Source organism: Schistocerca piceifrons, chromosome 10, assembly GCF_021461385.2.
Source record: "Schistocerca piceifrons isolate TAMUIC-IGC-003096 chromosome 10, iqSchPice1.1, whole genome shotgun sequence".
Lineage (NCBI taxonomy): Eukaryota > Metazoa > Arthropoda > Insecta > Orthoptera > Acrididae > Schistocerca > Schistocerca piceifrons.
The window spans coordinates 71,492,642-71,512,655 of NC_060147.1; the positions used below are offsets into that span (position 1 = coordinate 71,492,642).

Genomic DNA, 20,014 nt, shown 5'->3' on the forward strand with positions numbered 1-20,014 from the left:
ACTATAACTGACATGTGATTACATTTTCACGCAATTTGGGTGCATAGATCCTGAGAAATCAGTACGCAGAACAACCACCTCTGGCCGTAATAACGGCCTTGATACGCCTGGGCATTGAGTCAAACAGAGCTTGGATGGCGTGTACAGGTACAGCTGCCCATGCACCTTCAACACGATACCCCAGTTCATCAAGAATAGTGACTGGCGTATTGTGACGAGCCAGTAGCTCGGCCACCATTGACCAAACGTTTTCAGTTGGTGAGAGATCTGGAGAATGTGCTGGCCAGGGCAGCAGTTGAACATTTTCCGTATCCAGAAAGGCCCGTACAGGACCTGCAATATGCGGTCGTGCATTATCCTGACGAAACGTAGGGTTTCCCATGGATCGAATGAATGGTAGAGCGACGGGTCGTAACACATCTGAAATGTAACGTCCACTGTTCAAAGTGCCGTCAATGCGAACAAGAGGTGACAGAGACGTGTAACCAATGGCACCCCATACCATCACGCCGGGTGATACGTCAGTATGGCGATGACGAATACACGCTTCCAATGTGCGTTCACCGCGATGTCGCCAAGCACGGATGCGACCATCATGATGCTGTAAACGGAAGCTTGATTCGTCCGAAAAAATGACGTTTTGCTATTCCTGCACCCAGCTTCGTCGTTGAGTACACCATAGAGGGCGCTCCTGTCTGTGATGCAGCGTCAAGGGTAACCGCAGGCATGGTCTCCGAGCTGATTGTCCATTCTGCTGCAAACGTCGTCGAACTGTTCGTGCAGATGGTTGTTGTCTTGCCAACTTCCCCATCTGTTGACTCAGGGATCGAGACGTGGCTGCACGATCCGTTACAGCCTGTCATCTAGACTGCTAGTGATAGGACGCCGTTAGGATCCAGCACGGCGTTCCGTATTACGCTCCTGAACCGAGCGATTCCATATCCTGCTAACAGTCATTGGATCTCGACCAACGCGAGCAGCAATGTCGCGATACCATAAACCGCAATCGCGATAGGCTACAATCCGACCTTTATCAATGTCGGAAACGTGATGGTACGCATTTCTCCTCCTTACACGAGGCATCACAAAACGTTTCACCAGGCAAAGCCGGTCAACTGCTGTTTGTGTATGAGAAATCGCTTGGAAGTTTACCTCAAATCTACCACATCCGCCAAACCTTGGGACATGGCTGAAATACGAGCGCAGTTATACGCGGACTTCACAGAAAAGTTTTGATTTCAATTTCAACCATGTCTACAAATCATTGTGCTCATTTCTGATTATCGTTACCCTATGAACGAAGCGTCTCCGTCTCGGATGGTTACCATCTTCACGTAGAACCTTAGACCGTCTTGATTTTGTCTGTCCACCTGACTTATGTGTGACTTCCTGTCACACCTTAAGGCCCGCGACCATGTCATAAACTTGAGAAGACTTATCTCACTTCTGAACAGGTCGCTACAATAACTTTTTTGGACAGCAAGTGACGATTTATTCCAGCGACTTACCCAGCAATGGCGTAAGTCTCCTCGAGTCTATCGACTTGTTTGCTGTTCTTCCCCTCGGTCTCTTGCCTTTGATGTTTCCTTCCGTGATTGTCTTGTCTAGATTTTTTACCATCTCTTCTCACAGTGTGGCCAAAGGAATGAAATATTTTTGGCTAACGCCAGAAGAATCGAGCCTGGAAATAATGAGTTCCTGTATAAAAGACACATTTGTCATCCTTTCCTCAGACCGAAAGATTTCATTTTACGTAGACCGAGATGCTACGTAATAGTCATACAGTGCATCGCAAAGAATGGTAAGTACCAATATGCCCCATTTAATTCGCATATGGAGTAAGGGTAAAATGTCTGAAATTGTAAATTTTTCCGTCTCTCTGGACCCACTTAAGACTGTTCTTTCACTAAGAAGACACCATGAAAAAAAAACCCAACGACTTTTTTCCATTTTCGACCGTGAGGCGAAGGAGACATCGAAAGTCCGATTCTATTTCAAGAATCTGACCAAGTGTCAACAGTGATGTATGTAAACGCTGCTATCGGTACCGTCGCAACCGAAGGCGATTTTCGGTTGGTGCGAGGTTCCCACCCGCCTATGCCATTCGTCAGCGAGGGCTGTTGATGGCATATCGGGCTGTCCGGCCGAGACACAAATCAGACCCATCCATCGCCTGCCTCATTACCAGGGACCGCTGCCAAACAAACGGACGGTCCCATAAAACTGCCTCCGCCACGCGCCGCGAGCGTCATCTGCAGGGCTGACAACTTGCCAGCGCGACGCAGTTCTGGCTGCCAGGCAGGGCGGAGTCCTGGCCGTGATATTTGACCCCCAATCTCGCTACATTATTATGTACGAGGGTCACTCCAAAAGAAATGCACACCATTTTTTTTAAAAAGCCATCTTTTATTCTACATGTTAGAAAGTTTTACGGAGTGTAGATACACCCTTTATGAACAATATTTTCATTTCTCCACATAATTTCCATCCCTCTCAACTGCCTTAGGCCATCTTGGAACCAGCGCCTGTATACCCGCACGGTGAAATTCTGGACCAACCTGTTGGAGCCACTGTTTGGCAGCGTGCACAAGGGAGTCATCATCTTCAAACCTTGTTCCACGAAGAGAGTCTTTCAGAGAGATGATAGTCACATGGAGCCGGATTAGGACTGTAAGGCGGGTGTTTCAGTGTTGTCCATGCGAGTTTTGTGATGGCTTCCACGGTTTTTTGACTGACATGTGGCCGTGCATTGTCGTGCAACAGCAAAGCCTCCTGCTTTTGCCGATGTGGTCGAACATGACTCAATCGAGCTTGAAGTTTATTCAGTGTCGTCACATATGCATCAGAATTTATGGTGGTTCCACTTGGCAGGATGTCCACAAGCAAGAGTCCTTCGGAATCGAAAAACACCGTAGCCATAACTTTTCCAGTAGAAGGCGTGGTTTTAAATTTTTTTCTCTGGTGTATTTGCAAGATGCCACTCCATTGATTGGCTCTTCGTCTCTGGTGAAAAATGATGGAGCCATGTTTCATCACATGTCACAATTCTTCCATGAAATTCATCTCCACCATTCTCGTACTGTTCCAAAAGTTCGCTGCATACCGTTTTTCTTGTTTCTTTGTGAGCCACTATCAACATCCTGGGAACCCACCTGGCACAAACCTTTTTTAATGCCAACACTTTCAGTATTCTGCAAACACTTCCATTCCCATTTGAGTTCCCGAACCATCTCCGTAACACGTGCGTGTTGATCTGATGTACCACTAACACGTCTATCAAATGGTTCAAATGGCTCTGAGCACTATGGGACTTAACTTCTGAGGTCATCAGTCTCCTATAACTTAGAACTACTTAAACCTAACCAACCTAAGGACATCACACACGTCCATGCCCGAGGCAGGATTCGAACCTGCGACCGTAGCGGTCACGCGGTTCCAGACTGTAGCGCCTAGAGCCGCACGGCCACCTCGGCCGGCACACGTCTATCAACCGCCTCTGAAATGCTGCGATGCCTTCTTCTAATCCGAACTGGTGTGGAACCCAAACACTCGAGCAGCACTCAAGAGTAGGTCGCACTAGCGTCCTATAGGCGGTCTCCTTTACAGATAAACCACACTGCGATGAAGTACTCCAAATAAACCGAAGTCAGCCATTCACATTCCCTGCCACAATCCTCACATGGTCTTAGACCTCATATCGATTTGCAGCGTTGCTCCAATCACATGCTCTTAGACCTCATATCCATTTGCAGCGTTGCTCCAGCAAATTTAAAAGCTGTGACTGTGTCAAGCAGGTCACTGTTCATACTGTATCCAAAGATTACGGATTTGTTTTCCTATTCATTTTTATACATTTAGAGTCAGCTGCCATTCGTCACACCAACTAGAAATGGTCTCTTAAGTCACCTTGTATCAACCTACAGTCACTCAACTACGACAGCTTCCCGTACACCACAGCATCATCAGCAAACAATCGCAGACTGCTGCCCACCTTGTCCTCCAGGTCATTTATGTGTAAACAGTACAAAATAATAGCGGTCCTATCACACTTCTCTGGGGCACACCTGACGGTACCATTGCCTCTGATGAATACTCGCGGCGGAGGACAGCATGCTGGGCTCTTTCTTATTTTTTTATTTTTTTAAAAATCTTATGGGACTTAACTGCCAAGGTCATCAGTCCCCAAGCTTACACACTACTTAACCTAAATTATCCTAGGGACAAACACATACACCCATGCCCGAGGGGGGACTCGAACCCCCGCCGGGACCAGCCGCACAGTCGATGACTGCAGCGCCCTAGACCGCTCGGCTAATCCCGCGCGGCATGCTGGGCTATGTTTTACTGCATCGCCAACAGTGTAATTTAAGAGTGGTGTATTTCTTCACCTACTAATGCGCCATTAAGCTACATTTATCTACGTTCATGGTCAACTGCCAGTCTTTGCACCAGCAGCTCATCTAACATCTCGCCGCTGTATTCTGGCGTTTAGAGCTTCCGAACGACGACATCATCTTCTTAGAGCAATTTCACGGAGCTTCGAGCGTTATCTACTAGGTTCTTTATAAGTACTGCAAACGGGGCAGTCGACCTATAACCCACTTGTGATACACTCGAAATTTCCTCGGACTTTTCATCTGCTTATTTTACCTCTTCATTCGTAGACAAACTTTCCATTTCCCATTCAATGTCGCCCAGGACACTTTTCTTATGCTTCATGTTTCTTCTTGTTTGCACTAAATACTCTTCATACCGAACTACCCTAGATTCACAGCTCCTTGAAGGGTACTATCACATTCCACCTACCACTTCGCCGGGGCCGGCCGCGGTGGCCGTGCGGTTCTAGGCACTTCGGTCTGGAACAGCGTGATTGCTACAGTCGCAGGTTCGAATCTTGCCTCGGGCATGGATGTGCGTGATGTCCTTAGGTAAGTTAGGTTTAAGTAGTTCTAATTTCTAGGGGACTGATGACTTCAGATGTTGAGTCCCATAGTGGTCAGAGCCATCTGAACCACTTTGAATTTCGCCAGGACATGAGAGGTAAACTCCAAACACCGACATCGTCATCGACAGTACATCATGCCCACACTTACCACCCGCACCTCAAATTACAGGGCTGCCGACGAACCCTTGCCACCGCACAGTTTGACTTATAATCCACCCCCACTGCATGCCACACGCCACAGTTTACTAACGGCCCCTGTATGCTACCCCTACGACCGCTGCTCTTCCTTAATAACGTCTCTGGCAAGGCCCCTGGAATCTGCAGACCTCCGCGCTGCCCGAAAGAAACTCGAAACAACTCGCGTGGTACAAGCCTCCGCTGGGGAGGAGTTTTGCGAACTGCTCCCCTCGTCTTCTGCTCCCCCTTTTCTCGCATTCCTTGCCTCTTACGTCACCCTCCTCACTCCTCCCCCCCCCCCCTCCGCCCCACGGCATGATTCTCTTTTCTCGTCCTCTCTCTCGCGTCAAGACGCTTTCCTTCATTTCTGCCGATGGCGCACCGCCCCGCGGGAGCCGTACGTCTCAAGGTGGGCGGTGGCGCCCGGGGAGTCCCCGAAGTCCAGCCGGGCAGATACGTGTCTTTCTTCTCGGCTTTCTTCTTCTCTTCCTCCTCCACCTCTTCTTCGTCTTCTTGCCAGCCCCCGCGGCACTGTCAGCATAACGCGGGACATTACTGCCGCCGGACACGTGCGCCCGCGGCCGAGATATGGGGTGCGTGGCGGAGGGTGTTCGGCAGGTGGCGCCGGTGGAAGCGACCTCTCCGTCACGGACGGCAGATAAATCCGGCGTCGTCGTCTTATTGAGACTGATGTCGGGCCGTGTGGGGGGGGGGGGGGGAAGGGGGGGGGGGAGACGAGCGGATTTTGTGGTGCGACTGCCGTTCTGAGTCACCGCTGGATATGAGGCGCAGCTTCACCAGCAAGTAGATTCCACAACGTCTCTGTAAGTTTACTCGTCTCCCTAAATACAGGGCGCCTATGCACTATTTGATCGGAAGTATCTGAAACTCACTATGCGATGCTGAATTTAAAACTAGGTTACACAAGAAACAGATTCGATAGTATAAAAGGAGGCGGGCAGTATCGTCAATAGAGAATCGGGCAGTAACAGCGCAATGGTTCGATCAGGAGACCTCAGTCGCTCCGAACGTGGTACAATCATGAGTAACAGATTCCCTTCAACCCTTCCAAACCATGCCATGTCAAGTGTTGGCGATATGACAGCGAAGTGGAAACGCGAAGGAACAACCGAAGCTAAGTAAAGACCAGGCAGTGTTCAAAAATGGCTCTAAGCACTATAGGACTTAAATTCTAAGGTCATCAGTCCCCTAGAACTTAGAACTACTTAAACCTAACTAACCTAAGGACATCACACACATCCATGACCGAGGCAGGATTCGAACCTGTCACCGTAGCGGTCTCGCGGTTCCAGACTGTAGCGCCTAGAACCGCTCGGCCACCCCGGCCGGCCCAGGCAGTGTTCTGTGCCTAATAAATAGATTTACATTACAGGAGTTTCTAATCGTTGTGCTTGTATATTCTGTTCATCAATACGATACGATATTGCAGTGCCTCTGTCGTTCAGAAGTACGTCGCAACATTGCTTAGGACATGCATGCGTGTCTCCCCTGTATGGGAATGTACGTAATGGAGGTAGAAGTGCGAGCTTCACAAACAAATTTCAAATATGTGGAACTTCAGGTGTAGCCGTGAAGTGTGTGGATACCTTCATGGGAAGGCCACCGCCCGCAGTAAGCGGGAAATCCCGGTTCGATTACCGGTCCGGCACAAATTTTCTTTGTCGCCATTTAATCATACAGTTGATGGTTGTCCATATTCGCAGCTGCGAATGCATTTCATGTAACTGTTCATCTATGTTGAGTCCTGGTGTGAAAAAACGTATGCTCTGGCCATTGGTCTTCGGTCTTACTTTCGTATTTTGCAGTTCAAAATGTTCAAATGTGTGTGAAGTCTTATGGGACTTAACTGCTAAGGTCACACACTACTTACCCGAAATTATCCTAAGGACGAACACCCACACCCATGCCCGAGGATGGACTCGAACCTTCCCCGGGATCAGCCGCACAATCCATGACTGCAGCGCCTGAGACCGCTCGGCTATATTTTGTAGTTATTACAGCGCCAATCAAACTCTTGCATTCGCTGAAGCATCGAAAGTACAAAGTACAGTAGCTTCCATATACGCTAAGATATAGTTTTTACTGTACTTTCATCTTTTTTAGGAAGGTAATACAGTTTGTAATGACTTACTACAACAGCACATTAAATTTGATGTATGCACTATTTTTCACCAACAAAGTTAATTTAAGTAATTTTTTTGGAATACTGCTTAAACATAGATACAAAATTATTAATTCTGTAATCTGCCAAGGGAAATACTGCAGAGAAGTTGTTTTGTGGGAAAGGGGAAGGGGGGAGGGGGAGTGAGGTGGAAGCAGCTTAGCTTCGGGAATTCTACCAGTGGTCCAGGATCATCTCAGTACGGATTTGACCGATCTCACTCAGCTTTTCAGGCCTTACATGCTATTAAGGCATTAGATAAAATGTTTTCTGTCCACTTGGGATGTGAGAAAGAGAACTGGACAAGTCGGCCGTGGCACCATACTGCCTGGAGAATGGTCACAGGTATCGTTTGAGGAGATGCGGATCTTGGTCCAGGTGACTAAATATTAGTGTCCTGTCATCAGAAAAATTACCCGAGATGAAATACCCTTGGTTTTCGTGCCACGTCAACTGAGATAATATTTTCGAGCCTTCGACACCATTCACCGAAATCGCCATCGTTAAAGGCTGAGCTGTCGCGTGGAGTGGACAGAGGGAGGGTACGAAATTGGCCGTATCTTTTTCAGGGGCACCATCCCTGCATTTGCCGTCAGTTATTTAGGCTAATTGCGCGAACCAGAGACACTGGATGGTCAGACGGCGATTCGATCCCCGCTCCTGCCGAGTGCAGGTCTGGCGCGTGAAGAGTTTCGTGTAGCGTCGCTCGGGTCGAACCTCTAAAATTAGGGATACGAAGGATTGGTTTACAACGACATAACGACATCTCGGGCAGAGTGTTTGAAAAACTGACACCAAATTGCGTGTTTTTAGACAAGAGGGAAATACTGTAGTACTGAGCAGAAGACTGCCGGGTTTAGAAGAACTACACTCATCTCACACATCAGCGACGCCAGAGATGGATGTCAGCTTCGCCCCTGCAGAGAAAGGCGTATGCCAACCCGCAGGGCATATCAGCAGCTCGCACCCCCAGCGGACGTGTTCCAACGAGACGTCTCATCACGTACTGGAGTCCTGTCCTACGGGGGACAGGGTGTCCCGCTTCCAATATCCGGGATACCTCCGCTCGCTTTATGCAGTGCGGCGGAATAAAGAAGAGATGCGCCGGAGGAGATGAACGCGTGCGGGGATAGCAGCAGAGCAGAACGGCGTGGCCCTGTGTCTCCAGCGCCCAGAGGTATTTTATTTTCGCGTTATTTATGTTCCCAGCGTGACGGGCTGGCAATGAAGCGGGGGTCCTGGACCCCCGCGGGCAGATATTGGCAAAGGGACCCAGCGCGACGGATGCCTCGCTCCGGTGGAAGTAATAACGTGGACAGCGAGGGATGCTCTGGGGTGGCGGGGGAGGCGAGTCCTGTGAAGCCCCACCCCTACATGGGATGCACAGTGCGGAGTGGAGTGGACAGTCTTGCTAGTTTTCAAATTGCAGTCTACCACGAACTTCTGCAGCCAATAACAGTACGTCGCCCCAATCAGGAGCCCAACAAACACTAGCAGTAGGTTATAATTGGGCCGCGCGGGATTAGCCGAGCGGTTTTAGGCGCTGCAGTCATGGACTGTGGGGCTGATCCCGGCGGAGGTTCGAGTCCTCCCTCTGGCATGGGTGTGTGTGTTTGTCCTTAGGATAATTTGGGATAAGTGGTGTGTAAGCTTAGGGACTGATGACCTTAGCAGTTAAGTCCCATAAGATTTCACACACTTTTTTTTTTTTTAATAATTGAAGTTCAGCGACTCACAGAGGTCCATTGTGGGCTACAATCATCGTATGGGAGCCAAACTTGGTAGATATGCTAATGCGTCAATGCGGAACAGACGTACACTGGAAAAAAATAGTTCCAGTTTTGGCCAGCAGGTGCAAATCTGGAGGCGTGGACGCAGGAAAGACGTATAGAAATATTGGTATATCTAATGGATTACAAACGGGGACGTGGGCAGCAAATTTCATACGAGTGAGAAAGGTGTAATGTTGATTTTATTAACAACTGCAGGTTACACAGTTTGTTGAATATGAGAACCGGAGAAGTCGGCGAGATGCATGCTCCCAACAGTTCCGAAGGAATCTGAGCAAACATTCTACAGTGGCGGTATCAAGAAACAGGGGTCTGTTGGAGAAATGTATTCGTTGCCAGGGTGGTTATGTTGAGAAACAAATATGTAACCATGAAGAATAAAGATGTAGACTGTTAATAAAGTTTTTATTTTTTTATTTTAGGAGCTTGAAGAGACTACGCACAAAAAGTTTCGAGGCGTAACTCTTCAGTACACCTTCGCAATTTTAAACGTCCATGATTTCAGATATAAATATAACTGTGAAATACACGGATAATACAACAATAATTATGTTCTTCATAAAATAACAAATCTTACTTTAGTGTCAACCTTTGTATGTATCTGATTGTTTGTTTCTCTGTAATTCATATAAATCTACAGTTTCATTCCAATCTTGATAAAATTTTGCACATTTCACCTTCATGACAAGAATAAAATCACTATCTACGTAAGACTTAATAAACTGACATGACACGTACACGTATGTAATATATAAAGGTGAGGGTTGTTACCAGAAACATGGAAAAGTTCTTGCCAGTTTAGTTCAGATCTCTACACGATCCCGTAAAAAACACTTGGATGGACGTAGGCTACATTTGGAGGGGCGTAGACTGTATCAGATGATAAAATTTTCTCTGGCTTCCAGCCGCGTCTAGCGGTCTAAAAGTCACGAGTTTTCGATCGAGTTCTCCTGAGCAATTGTCAAGTGGCCACGTGACAATATGAAGAAAATTCGGCCGCAAGCTCGTGGATTTTAAGCCACTGGAAGCCCGAGAAAATTTTATAAGTATATATCGCTGAGAAAGTGTGCATTATATATACATGCAGATACAACTAGATCGCGGGACGAGCGGGAGCTCAAGACTTTGACAGAAACATGATAGCAATCTCTGATATATTGATTGGTTGCCGTCGTTACATATCGCGTGTACCCTAGAAGATATTTTAGTCCATGTTTCTCAATTACTTATGTTATTAAAATCCACAGTGCTATACAAACGCTAAGGTAGGTCGTGAATATGGTACCAACAAAAGTCACTAGATCCCGGGTCGGTCAGGAGATCAAACAGAACCCGAGATTTCCCGAATTGTGACGTAAACTGTTCGAATTGTGCTCGAACACAACGTCGGAATCTGAGCTGAAACAATAGGAGACGAATTCTCCGAAAACAACCCCACTTGAATCATTGACAACTGAGCTAAAACAATAGGAGACGAATTCTCCGAAAACACAATGAGTTACTTACAGCAAAATGTAACAACAGATGGATCAACTAATCATCATTTCGTACAGGGAAAATACAAAGTTTGCGAAAATTTACTTGAGGAAATGAATTAAAAATGCTAATACAAAACCATTTAGTTCCTATCGAATTTTAACAGATATATCATAGTTCTGTTTATCGAACGCTGATAGAAGAAGTACACTTCAAATATTAGATTAGAAGCGATTGCAGTTTTCCATGCGGCTTGCCTTCCCTGGAAGTATCAGCAAGTCACAGGGCCAATCACTGTATGTGGCAGATTTTAAACATACCGCGCAATGCTCGTCACTGCAGCTAGTCTGTTTGTAAAACATAATATCGCTTCGGTTATGACATCAAAATTAAAGCAAACGTAGAATCACGATTTCGATCTCATTGGATCGTGTTGTGAAGTAATTTGTGTCGTATTCTCCAGTGCATAGAGGCGCACTGGCAAGTTCCATTACAAGGTGAAACTGTTAGGATGTGTCAAGAGGGTGAGTTACATAGCAAGTCTTTCTTTTCTGGCCCCATCTTCGATGGAAAATTTCCAGTGTTAAGCCCGCGCTGTGTTGATGGCGGTCATAATCTTAGTTGCCTGCCAGACCCATAGCGCGTGCTGCCTGGTTCACGCTGCAGCCCGGAGCAGCTTCCTGCGCCGGATTTCTTACCCTTGGCCAGTCCACTGGTCGTCCAATATCCCGCGGCGCCACCTGCGGCCATCAGCGTCCCAGATGCCGGCCTCCCCTTCTGTCCTTCGGGGCGTCACAGATGTTCCCTCGGGGGCCCTGAGTTTACCCCGTCCGCCCTTCAGGAACCGTTCCTCCCTCTCCTACACGAGAAGGCGGAACGTCGAGACCAACTTCCCGCAATGTCCCGTCCTCAGAAGACAGCCCTCGGGGGAAAGACTGGCAATCAAATTGGTCCTTATCCAATTAACGAGAGCCTCACCTATCTGCGGCAATGGCCTTGCCGCAGTTGCTAGTTACACCGGTTCCCGTGAGATCACCAAAGTTAAGCGCTGTTGGGCGAGGTCGGCATTTGGATGGGTGACCATCCAGGCCGCCATGCGCTTTTGCCATTTTTCGGGGTGCACTCAGCCTCTTGATGCCAATTAATGAGCTACTCGACCGAATAGTAGCGCCTTCGGTCAAGAATACCATCATAACGACCGGGAGAGCAGTGTGCTGACCCCACGCCCCTCCTATCCGCATCCTCCACTGAGGATGACAAGGCGGTCGGATGGTCCTGGTAGGCCACTCGTGGCCTGAAGACGGGGTGTTTTCACCTATCTGCGGTACTCGGAATGAACAGTTAGTAAAGCCACTCTCTTTTTCACAACTGTCGTGACCACATTAGGTGGATATACTATACTTAACCGGTTTCATTACAAATGATTCGCCATCAGACCCAGTATCTTGTTACGAACCTAGCCACAGTATCTTACACCTCCGACATTGTCAAACGAACTGTACAGCAGGGACACACTGGCTCTCAATTATTTACTGGAGACACCTCTTGAATATAGAATATTTAACGCTGAAGAGTCAAAGAGACTGGTACAACTGTCTAATATCGTGTAGGGTCCTCGCGAGCACGCAGAAGTGCATCAACACGACGTGGGATGGACTCGACTAATGTCTGACGTAGCGCTGGAGGGAACTGACACCATGAATCCTGCAGGGCTGTCCATAAATCCGTAAGAGTACTTGGCGGAGGGGGGGGGGGGGGGCATTGATTGCCCAAGTCGGAATACGCAATGGACAGAAATGGATGCAGGTGATCAGACAATACTTACGTACGAGTCATCTGTCAAAGTTGTGTCTAGACATATCAGGGGTCCCATATCACTCCATCTGCACGCGCCTCACACCGTCACAGAGCCTCCACCAGCTTGAAAAGTCCCCTGCTGACATGCAGGGCCCATGGATTCATGAGGTTGTCTCCATACCCGTAAACATCCGTCCGCTCGGTACAATTCAAAACGAGAATCGTACAACCGTGTAATATGTTTCCAATCATCAACAGTCCAGTGTTGGTGTTGACGGACCCAGTCGAGGCCTAAAGCTTTTTGTCGTGCAGTCATCAAGGGTACACGAGTGGGCCTTCAGCTCCGAAAGGCCATATCGATGATGTTTCGTCGAATGGTTCGCACCCTGACACTTGTTGGAAGCCCAGCACTGAAATCTGCAGCAATTTGCGGAAGGGTTGCACTTCTGTCACGTTGAACGATTCTCTTCAGTCGTCATTGGTCCCGTTCTTGTAGGACCTTTTTTCAGCAGCAGTGACGTCGGAGACCTGATGTTTTACCGGGTTCCTGATATTTACGGTTCACTCCTGAAAACTGCCCGTAAGCTCTTGCATGCATTTTCTACTGTTTTCCTTGTTGTGAGATATCTACATCTACGTGATTACTCTGGAATTGAGAAATACGTGCGTAGCAGAGGCTTCATCGATCCACCTTGAAGCTATTTCTCTACCGTTCCTCTCCCGAAAAGCGCGCGGGGTACGTGAACGCTTAAACCTTTCCATGCGAGCTTTGATTTCTTTTATATTATTATTCTAATCATTTATCCCTATTTAGGTTGGCACCAATTAATTTTTTTCGTATTCAGAGCGAAAGTTAATGATCGAAATGTCATAAGAAGGTCCTGCAGCAACGAAACACCCCTTTGTTAGAATGACTGCCATCCCAATTAGCGTATGATGTCCGTGGTACTCACTCCTGTATTTCGCGATAATACAAAAGGTACTGCCCTTGTTTGTGCTTCTCCGATGTCCTCTGTCATAGTCTTCTCTGATGCAGACCCCACACCGCGCAGCAGTACTTCAGCAAAAGATGGACAAGCTTAGTGTATGCAGTTTCTTCACTAGACTTGTTGCATTTATAAGTGTTCTGCCACCAAATCGCAGTCTTTGGTTCACTTTCCCCACAACATTCCAAATTAAGTTACTCGCAATTGTAACCCATCAGTATTTAGTTGAATGCACAATGTTTACATATACGTGATTTATCATGTGATTGAAATTTAGCAGGCTCTTTTCTTTTAATACTCACGCAGATGACTTCACACTTCTCACTGTTTACAGTCAACTACCCCCTTTTTCACATCACACAAGTACCTTATCTACATCATTTTTAAATTGGTTTAGATCGTCTGATGACTTAACAATATGGTAAATGACAGCACCATTTGCAAACAATTTAAGAGGGTAGCTAAGATTGCCTTCTAAATCGGTTACATAGATCAGGAACAGGAGGGGGCCTATGACACTTCCTCGGGGACGCCAGATATTAGTTCTCGTTTACTCGGTGATTTGTCGTCAAATACTACGAAATGTGTCGTTTCAGACAGGAAAAGAGGCTGTATTTTGTACAGCCTCTATAAAAATGTTTTCAGAGATACGCATTTATCTGCTGAATAATCTTACAAAGCTAGTTGGAAGATACTGTTAGTTTGCCAGTTACGGAGTTTCATGGCCAATAAAATTCTACATATTTTTAAAAACACTTGCATAACTTGTGGCAGTTAAGTTATATTTCTGCGTCTGTGTACCATCTTGTACTTTGACTCGGAAGATGGTTTTCTATAACGCTACATGTGATATTAGGAAATTAACAGCGTTTCTTTAATGTCTGGAAAACGGGCACATGTTTTAGTTTTCAATAACTACTATTTCAAAATTTATTTAGCCTGCAAATTATTTTTTTATAATACTTGATTTTAGTTCAGTTACTTATTATTGGTGTATAGTTGAGTAATAATGGAACAAACTATTAAATATAGTACTCATAAGTTTTCCTCAACTGCAACAGTTCCAAATTTCAGTTGAATATTCGTTCATGGGTATACGACGCTGTTGTTCCTTGAGATATTTCTTAATATTTCGAAAAACCTTGCTTTACCTCAGCAATTTTCGCAATTTCAGAAAAAGACTGAAGCACGCGAACAATGAATTACTTTATTTATAAATAAAATACGGAAAAAGTAGTTCAATGTACAATGCACTCCCCGACTATCTGTCACGTTCTCGAGGACTTGTTTTGCAAATCATGTCCTTCTTTTATTCACCTCTCCAATTGTATAGAGTTGACATGTCTATTCCAATAGTTTGTGCGTGAGACTTACGTTTTTACACAAAATGATGATGCAATTTTCACTTATTTCTTCCCAACCGTACAATATTTTCGTATGTAAGTACTCAGTTCTTGAAATTGGTCATCGCACATAAGAATTAATTACGTGGAGTAAACTACTGGCATAATTTTTTTTTTAAAAAAAAGCATTTCCTGGGCCAGTGCGAATTTTGCTGGAACTATATTGCAACGTCTGATATTCAAAACTTAACCTCACTGTTGCGCCACATCACATAACATCTCAAGTTTATTCCAGAGGTGTTATTTCTTAGACTATCAACCTGATGTCAACGGAGGAAAGAGAAGTAATGTTTAAATAATGTTGCACGGCACCGCACTGAACTAACGACTCTCTGAATGCATTTGTATGTGGAGATTCGTGAGAAAAATTCAGACCGTATTTGCATAGCAGATCCAACGTGTTATTGGCAAATGATGGTATTTGCTTGTGCCACAAGAACGAGCTAAGCGCCAACTAATGTGTAAAACTGTATCGCAATTTCTAGCTATTCTCTACAGCCCGTTCTACGGGAAAAAACAACGTAACCATAATCTCGGGCAACGTGATTTAGTGACCTGCAAGCAGTCTGTTGTACAGTTTAGTTTCTCGTTGCTCGTTTTCTAACGAAATCATTCCCCCTCAAATCGGCGATAAATAAGACCGTTGGGAGCTTGTATAGGTTAGAATATTTTACGTAATAACAGTGTACGATCACGGAGCAACGCACGTTTGCATAGTATGAATATGTAAAAGCCTTGTCCGCGCTTGTGTGCCATGCTAGCGATCAGTTGTGTGACAAGTGAATGACGGGTCGGCCTAACGGAGCACCCGTTGGATGATGGCTCTTAGCGTGTGTGTTCCGGTTATCTAAACGGCATCTTCAGGGCAGACGCAAGTGATGATATGCTGCCGGAAGCCCGTTCCCAGCGTTCCAGAAGCAAGACAAGAATGTGCCTTGAGGGAGTGAACGGAGGCTAGAGACGAAATACTGAGGCGACGTATTCAGGAACATTACGATTCCCTGTTGCGCTCTCTGTATACTCACGGTTGGAATAGTTCTCTACTACTGGCCAGTGTCACAACTTCACCTCCGTGGTACCTAACAGTGGGTAGAGTAATAGTCTTATGTTTCAAAGACGGCATCTTCAAATACATACCAGCTTTTCTGTCTTTGACGAGCCGGCCGGAGTGGCCGTGCGGTTCCAGGCGCCACAGTCTGGAGCCGAGCGACCGCTCCGGTCGCAGGTTCAAATCCTGCCTCGGGCATGGATGTGTGTGATGTCCTTAGGTTAGTTAGGTTTAATTAATTCTAAGTTCTAGGGGACTGATGACCTCAGGAGTTCAGTCGCATAGTGCTCAGAGCCATTTTGTCTTTGACGTTTCCGTACAAGTAACCGAGATGATAATTTCTCTGATGTTTTCTTCCCGAAGATTTCACTTCATGAAAGTCACAGCAGCGTCCTACTTTTAATGGTATCGGCCTCGACCGGAAGTGAAAGAAAGACGTGCACAGTAACATGCTCTATTCAAGCATTAAGAGAATCTGTTCATTTACTTGCCATCTGCTGCGAAATACACGGTGTATCAAATAGAATCATCCGACTTACGAAAATCGTAACTATTGTGTTATATGAGATACGTGCGTGAACAACGTACTGTTGGAAAGAGTGAACTCTTGAGGTTTACATGGTTCCCGCTAGGTAGCAGCAGTGTGCGACCACTTCAGTTCTAGTAAAAATGGTGTCGGGACAACAGAAGGCGTTTTGTGTTCCGCGTTTTGCGCAACGCGGGTCAGTAATACCTGTTCAAGGTGACTTTCGTACTAGGTATGGTATGGATCCTCCTACAGCACATAGTAGGATGAACAATTCCGAGAAACACGTCATTTGTGTAAAGGCAAATCACCGATCCGTCCCCGAGTGTCTGACACAAACATAGAACGCATCCTCCATAGTTTCACAAGAACTCCGCGGAAATCCGCTCGCCGTGCAGCTCGACACCTCAGCATGGCCCCCATGTCCGTCTGGCGTGTGTTGCGTCGACGTTTACACACGAAACAACACAAAATTCAGCTACTGCAAGCTCTTCGTGAAGGTGACAAACAACAACAACGTGTGGAGTTCTGTAAATTTGTTCTTGGCAAGATGGAGGATGACAGTTTTCTTCCACGCTCAGTGCTTAGTGACGAGGCAACATTCCATTTATATGGAAAGGTGAACCGTCATAATGGGAGAATATGGGGTACGGAACAACCACATGAAGTTGTACAATATGAGATGGACTCTCCAAAATTTAATGTGTTTTGTGCAGTTCTACATCTACATGATTACTCTGCAATTCACATTTAAGTGCTTGGCAGAGGGTTCATCGAACCACAATCATACTATCTCTCTACCATTCCACTCCCGAACAGCGCGCGGGAAAAACGAACGACTAAACCTTTCTGTTCGAGCTCTGATTTCTCTTTATTTTGATCATCATTCCCACTTATGTAGGTTGGGCTTAACAAAATATTTTCGCGTTCGGAAGAGAAAGTTGGTGACTGAAATTTCGTAAATAGATCTCGCCGCGACGAAAAACGTCTTTGCTTAATGACTTCCATCCCAACTCGCGTATCATATCTCCCACACTCTCTTCACTATTACGTGATAATACGAAACGATCTGCCCTTTTTTGCACCCTTTCGATGTCCTCCGTCAATCCCACCTGGTAAGGATCCCACACCGCGCAGAAATATTCTAACAGAGGACGAACGAGTGTAGTGTAAGCTGTCTCATTAGTGGACTTGTTGCATGTTCTAAGTGTCCTGCCAATGAAACGCAACCTTTGACTCGCCTTCCCTACAATATTATCTACGTGGTCTTTCCAACTGAAGTTGTTCGTAATTTTAACACCCAGGTACTTAGTTGAATTGACAGCCTTGAGAATTGTACTATTTATCGAGTAATCGAATTCCAGCGGATTTCTTTCGGAATTCGTGTGGATCACCTCACACTTTTCGTTATTTAGCGTCAACTGCTACCTGCCACACCATACAGCAATCTTTTCTAAATCGCTTTGCAACTGATACTGGTCTTCGGATGACCTTACTAGACGGTAAATTACAGCATCATCTGCGAGCAACCTAAGAGAGCTGCTCAGATTTCACTCAGGTCATTTATATAGATCAGGAACAGCAGAGGTCCCACGACGCTTCCCTGGGGAATACGTGATACCACTTCAGTTTTACTCGATCATTTGCCGTCTATTACTACGAACTGCGACCTTCCTGACGGGAAATCACGAATTCAGTCGCACAACTGAGACGATACCCCATAGGCCCGCAGTCTTGATTAGAAGTCGCTTGTGAGGAACGGTGTCAAAAGCTTTCCGGAAATCTAGAAATACGGAATCAACTTGAGTTCCCCTGTCGATAGCGGCCATTACTTCGTGCGAATAAAGAGCTAGCTGCGTTGCACAAGAACGATGTTTTCTGAAACCATGCTGATTACTTATCAATAGATCGTTCCCTTCGAGGAAAAGGTGTTTGGTCCATTTTTCTTTGCCGAGATCACTGTTACAGGAAATACGTATGAGAACTTTCTCTTCCCACAGTTGGAGACTGATTAGAACCACTTCATTTGCCAACAGGATGGGGCACCGCCGCAGTGGGATCTGAAAGTGCGAGAATTTGCAAATCAGAGGATTACTGAGCAATGGACTGGTTGCACTGAACCAAATTTTTCAGTCTTATATTACTGGCCTCCAAGGTCGCCGGACCTTACTCTGTGCGATTAGTTCTTGTGGGGATTTATAAGAGTCACTGTTTATGTGCCCCCCGTTACCAACAACAGTGAATGAACTGAGACATCGCAAACAGCAGCTGTGGAAGCTGTAACTCAACACGTGCTCGCTGCAGTGTGGGGACAATTTGAATACCGCACTGACATATGGCGTGCATCTCAAGGGGGGCATATTGAACACCCAGGAAAAGACATGAAGAATAACTTTTTGAGTTTCCCGTTCATCAAAAAACTAAATTCATTATATATGTTTACTAGTTTCAGAAATATAGACATGCCAAACCGGATGATTCTTTTTGGTACACCCTGTATTCGTGTGTGGACACGTTTGTGCAAGAGGGAGACCAGGAGATGAATACACTAAACAGATTCACTAGGATGTAGGTTGCAGTAGGTACTGGGAGATGAAGAAGCTTGCACAGGATAGAGTAGCATGGAGAGCTGCGTCAAACCAGTCTCAGGACTGAAGACCACAACGACAACAACTACCGCGTAAAGCAATTCTGTCAGCTGGCCCAAATGTGTCGTCTGCAAGAAATAGTGGGCGACTTGGAGTAGCTTCAGTCTGAAAATTTGTCCTTTGGGAAACCTGCATTTTTTGAGCAAGGATATAATAAGACTATAATGTACTGTATTGCGTTTGAGTCCACATTTTGACGTGTCTATCTTTTTCCTCTTCTGTTCCAGGTGAGTGTGGTCACCATCACGGCAACTTCTCTTGGTTAAAGGATAGCGCAGGTGCACCCGTGCCTTACCAGTGGATCGCAGGTAGGACATTTCCTGTCTCTTTCTCCATTTTAGTCATAGTCTCGCCTCTACTGTTTCAGTACAGTGTTTCAACGTTGAAAGGCACTACTGAGCAAAGAGAAACTGCTGTAGTTTCACTGTAAGTTGAAAATTACTTCCTGCTAATTGTCGTTCGCTAAGGCAAGTGGTCAGTAGTTAACTTCCCAGAGTTTCTCCGTTCGTTTCCTGCCAACTCCTCCGGTATGTTTTCCTGACAATTTCATTAGCTTCACGGACAGATTTAGGTAGTGTATTACTTTTTCCCCTTGCTCATATCTTCACTATCCTGTTAAGGTCCAGAAGAACATCTACCTAGAGACGAGAAGAAGGGTTCGAAGTAGCTGGCTTTAGAGGAGAGCTCTACGCGTCGAAAGCGGGAAAACGAGAAGACGGAAATAAAACGGCTAGAAGCCTTTACACTGAGGTAACAAAAGTCGCGGAATAGCGATATGTACATGTATATGGGGTATAAAAGGGCAGCGCATTGCGGACCTGTTACTTGTACTCAGGTGATCCACACGAGAAGGTTACCGATGCGATTGCAGCCGCACAACGGAAACTAATGGTCTTCGAACTCGGAATGGTAGTTCGGGCCAGGCGCATGAGACAATCCATTTCGGAAATGGTTCAAATGGCTCTCAGCACCATGGGACTTAACTTCTGAGGTCATCAGTCCCCTAGAACTTAGAACTACTTAAACCTATGTAACC

At 46.1% G+C, this 20,014-nt stretch overlaps 1 protein-coding gene across 1 annotated transcript in view; it reads left to right on the forward strand.

Annotated features, from left to right (window-relative positions):
- The window catches only part of LOC124718792 (homeotic protein ultrabithorax-like), a 903,761-nt gene that overhangs the window by 495,920 nt on the left and 387,827 nt on the right, over positions 1-20,014 (forward strand). The window contains exon 2 of the mRNA XM_047244398.1: positions 19,206-19,286. Coding sequence (XP_047100354.1) covers positions 19,206-19,286 — 81 coding nt within the window. The remainder of the gene's footprint in view (positions 1-19,205; positions 19,287-20,014) is intronic.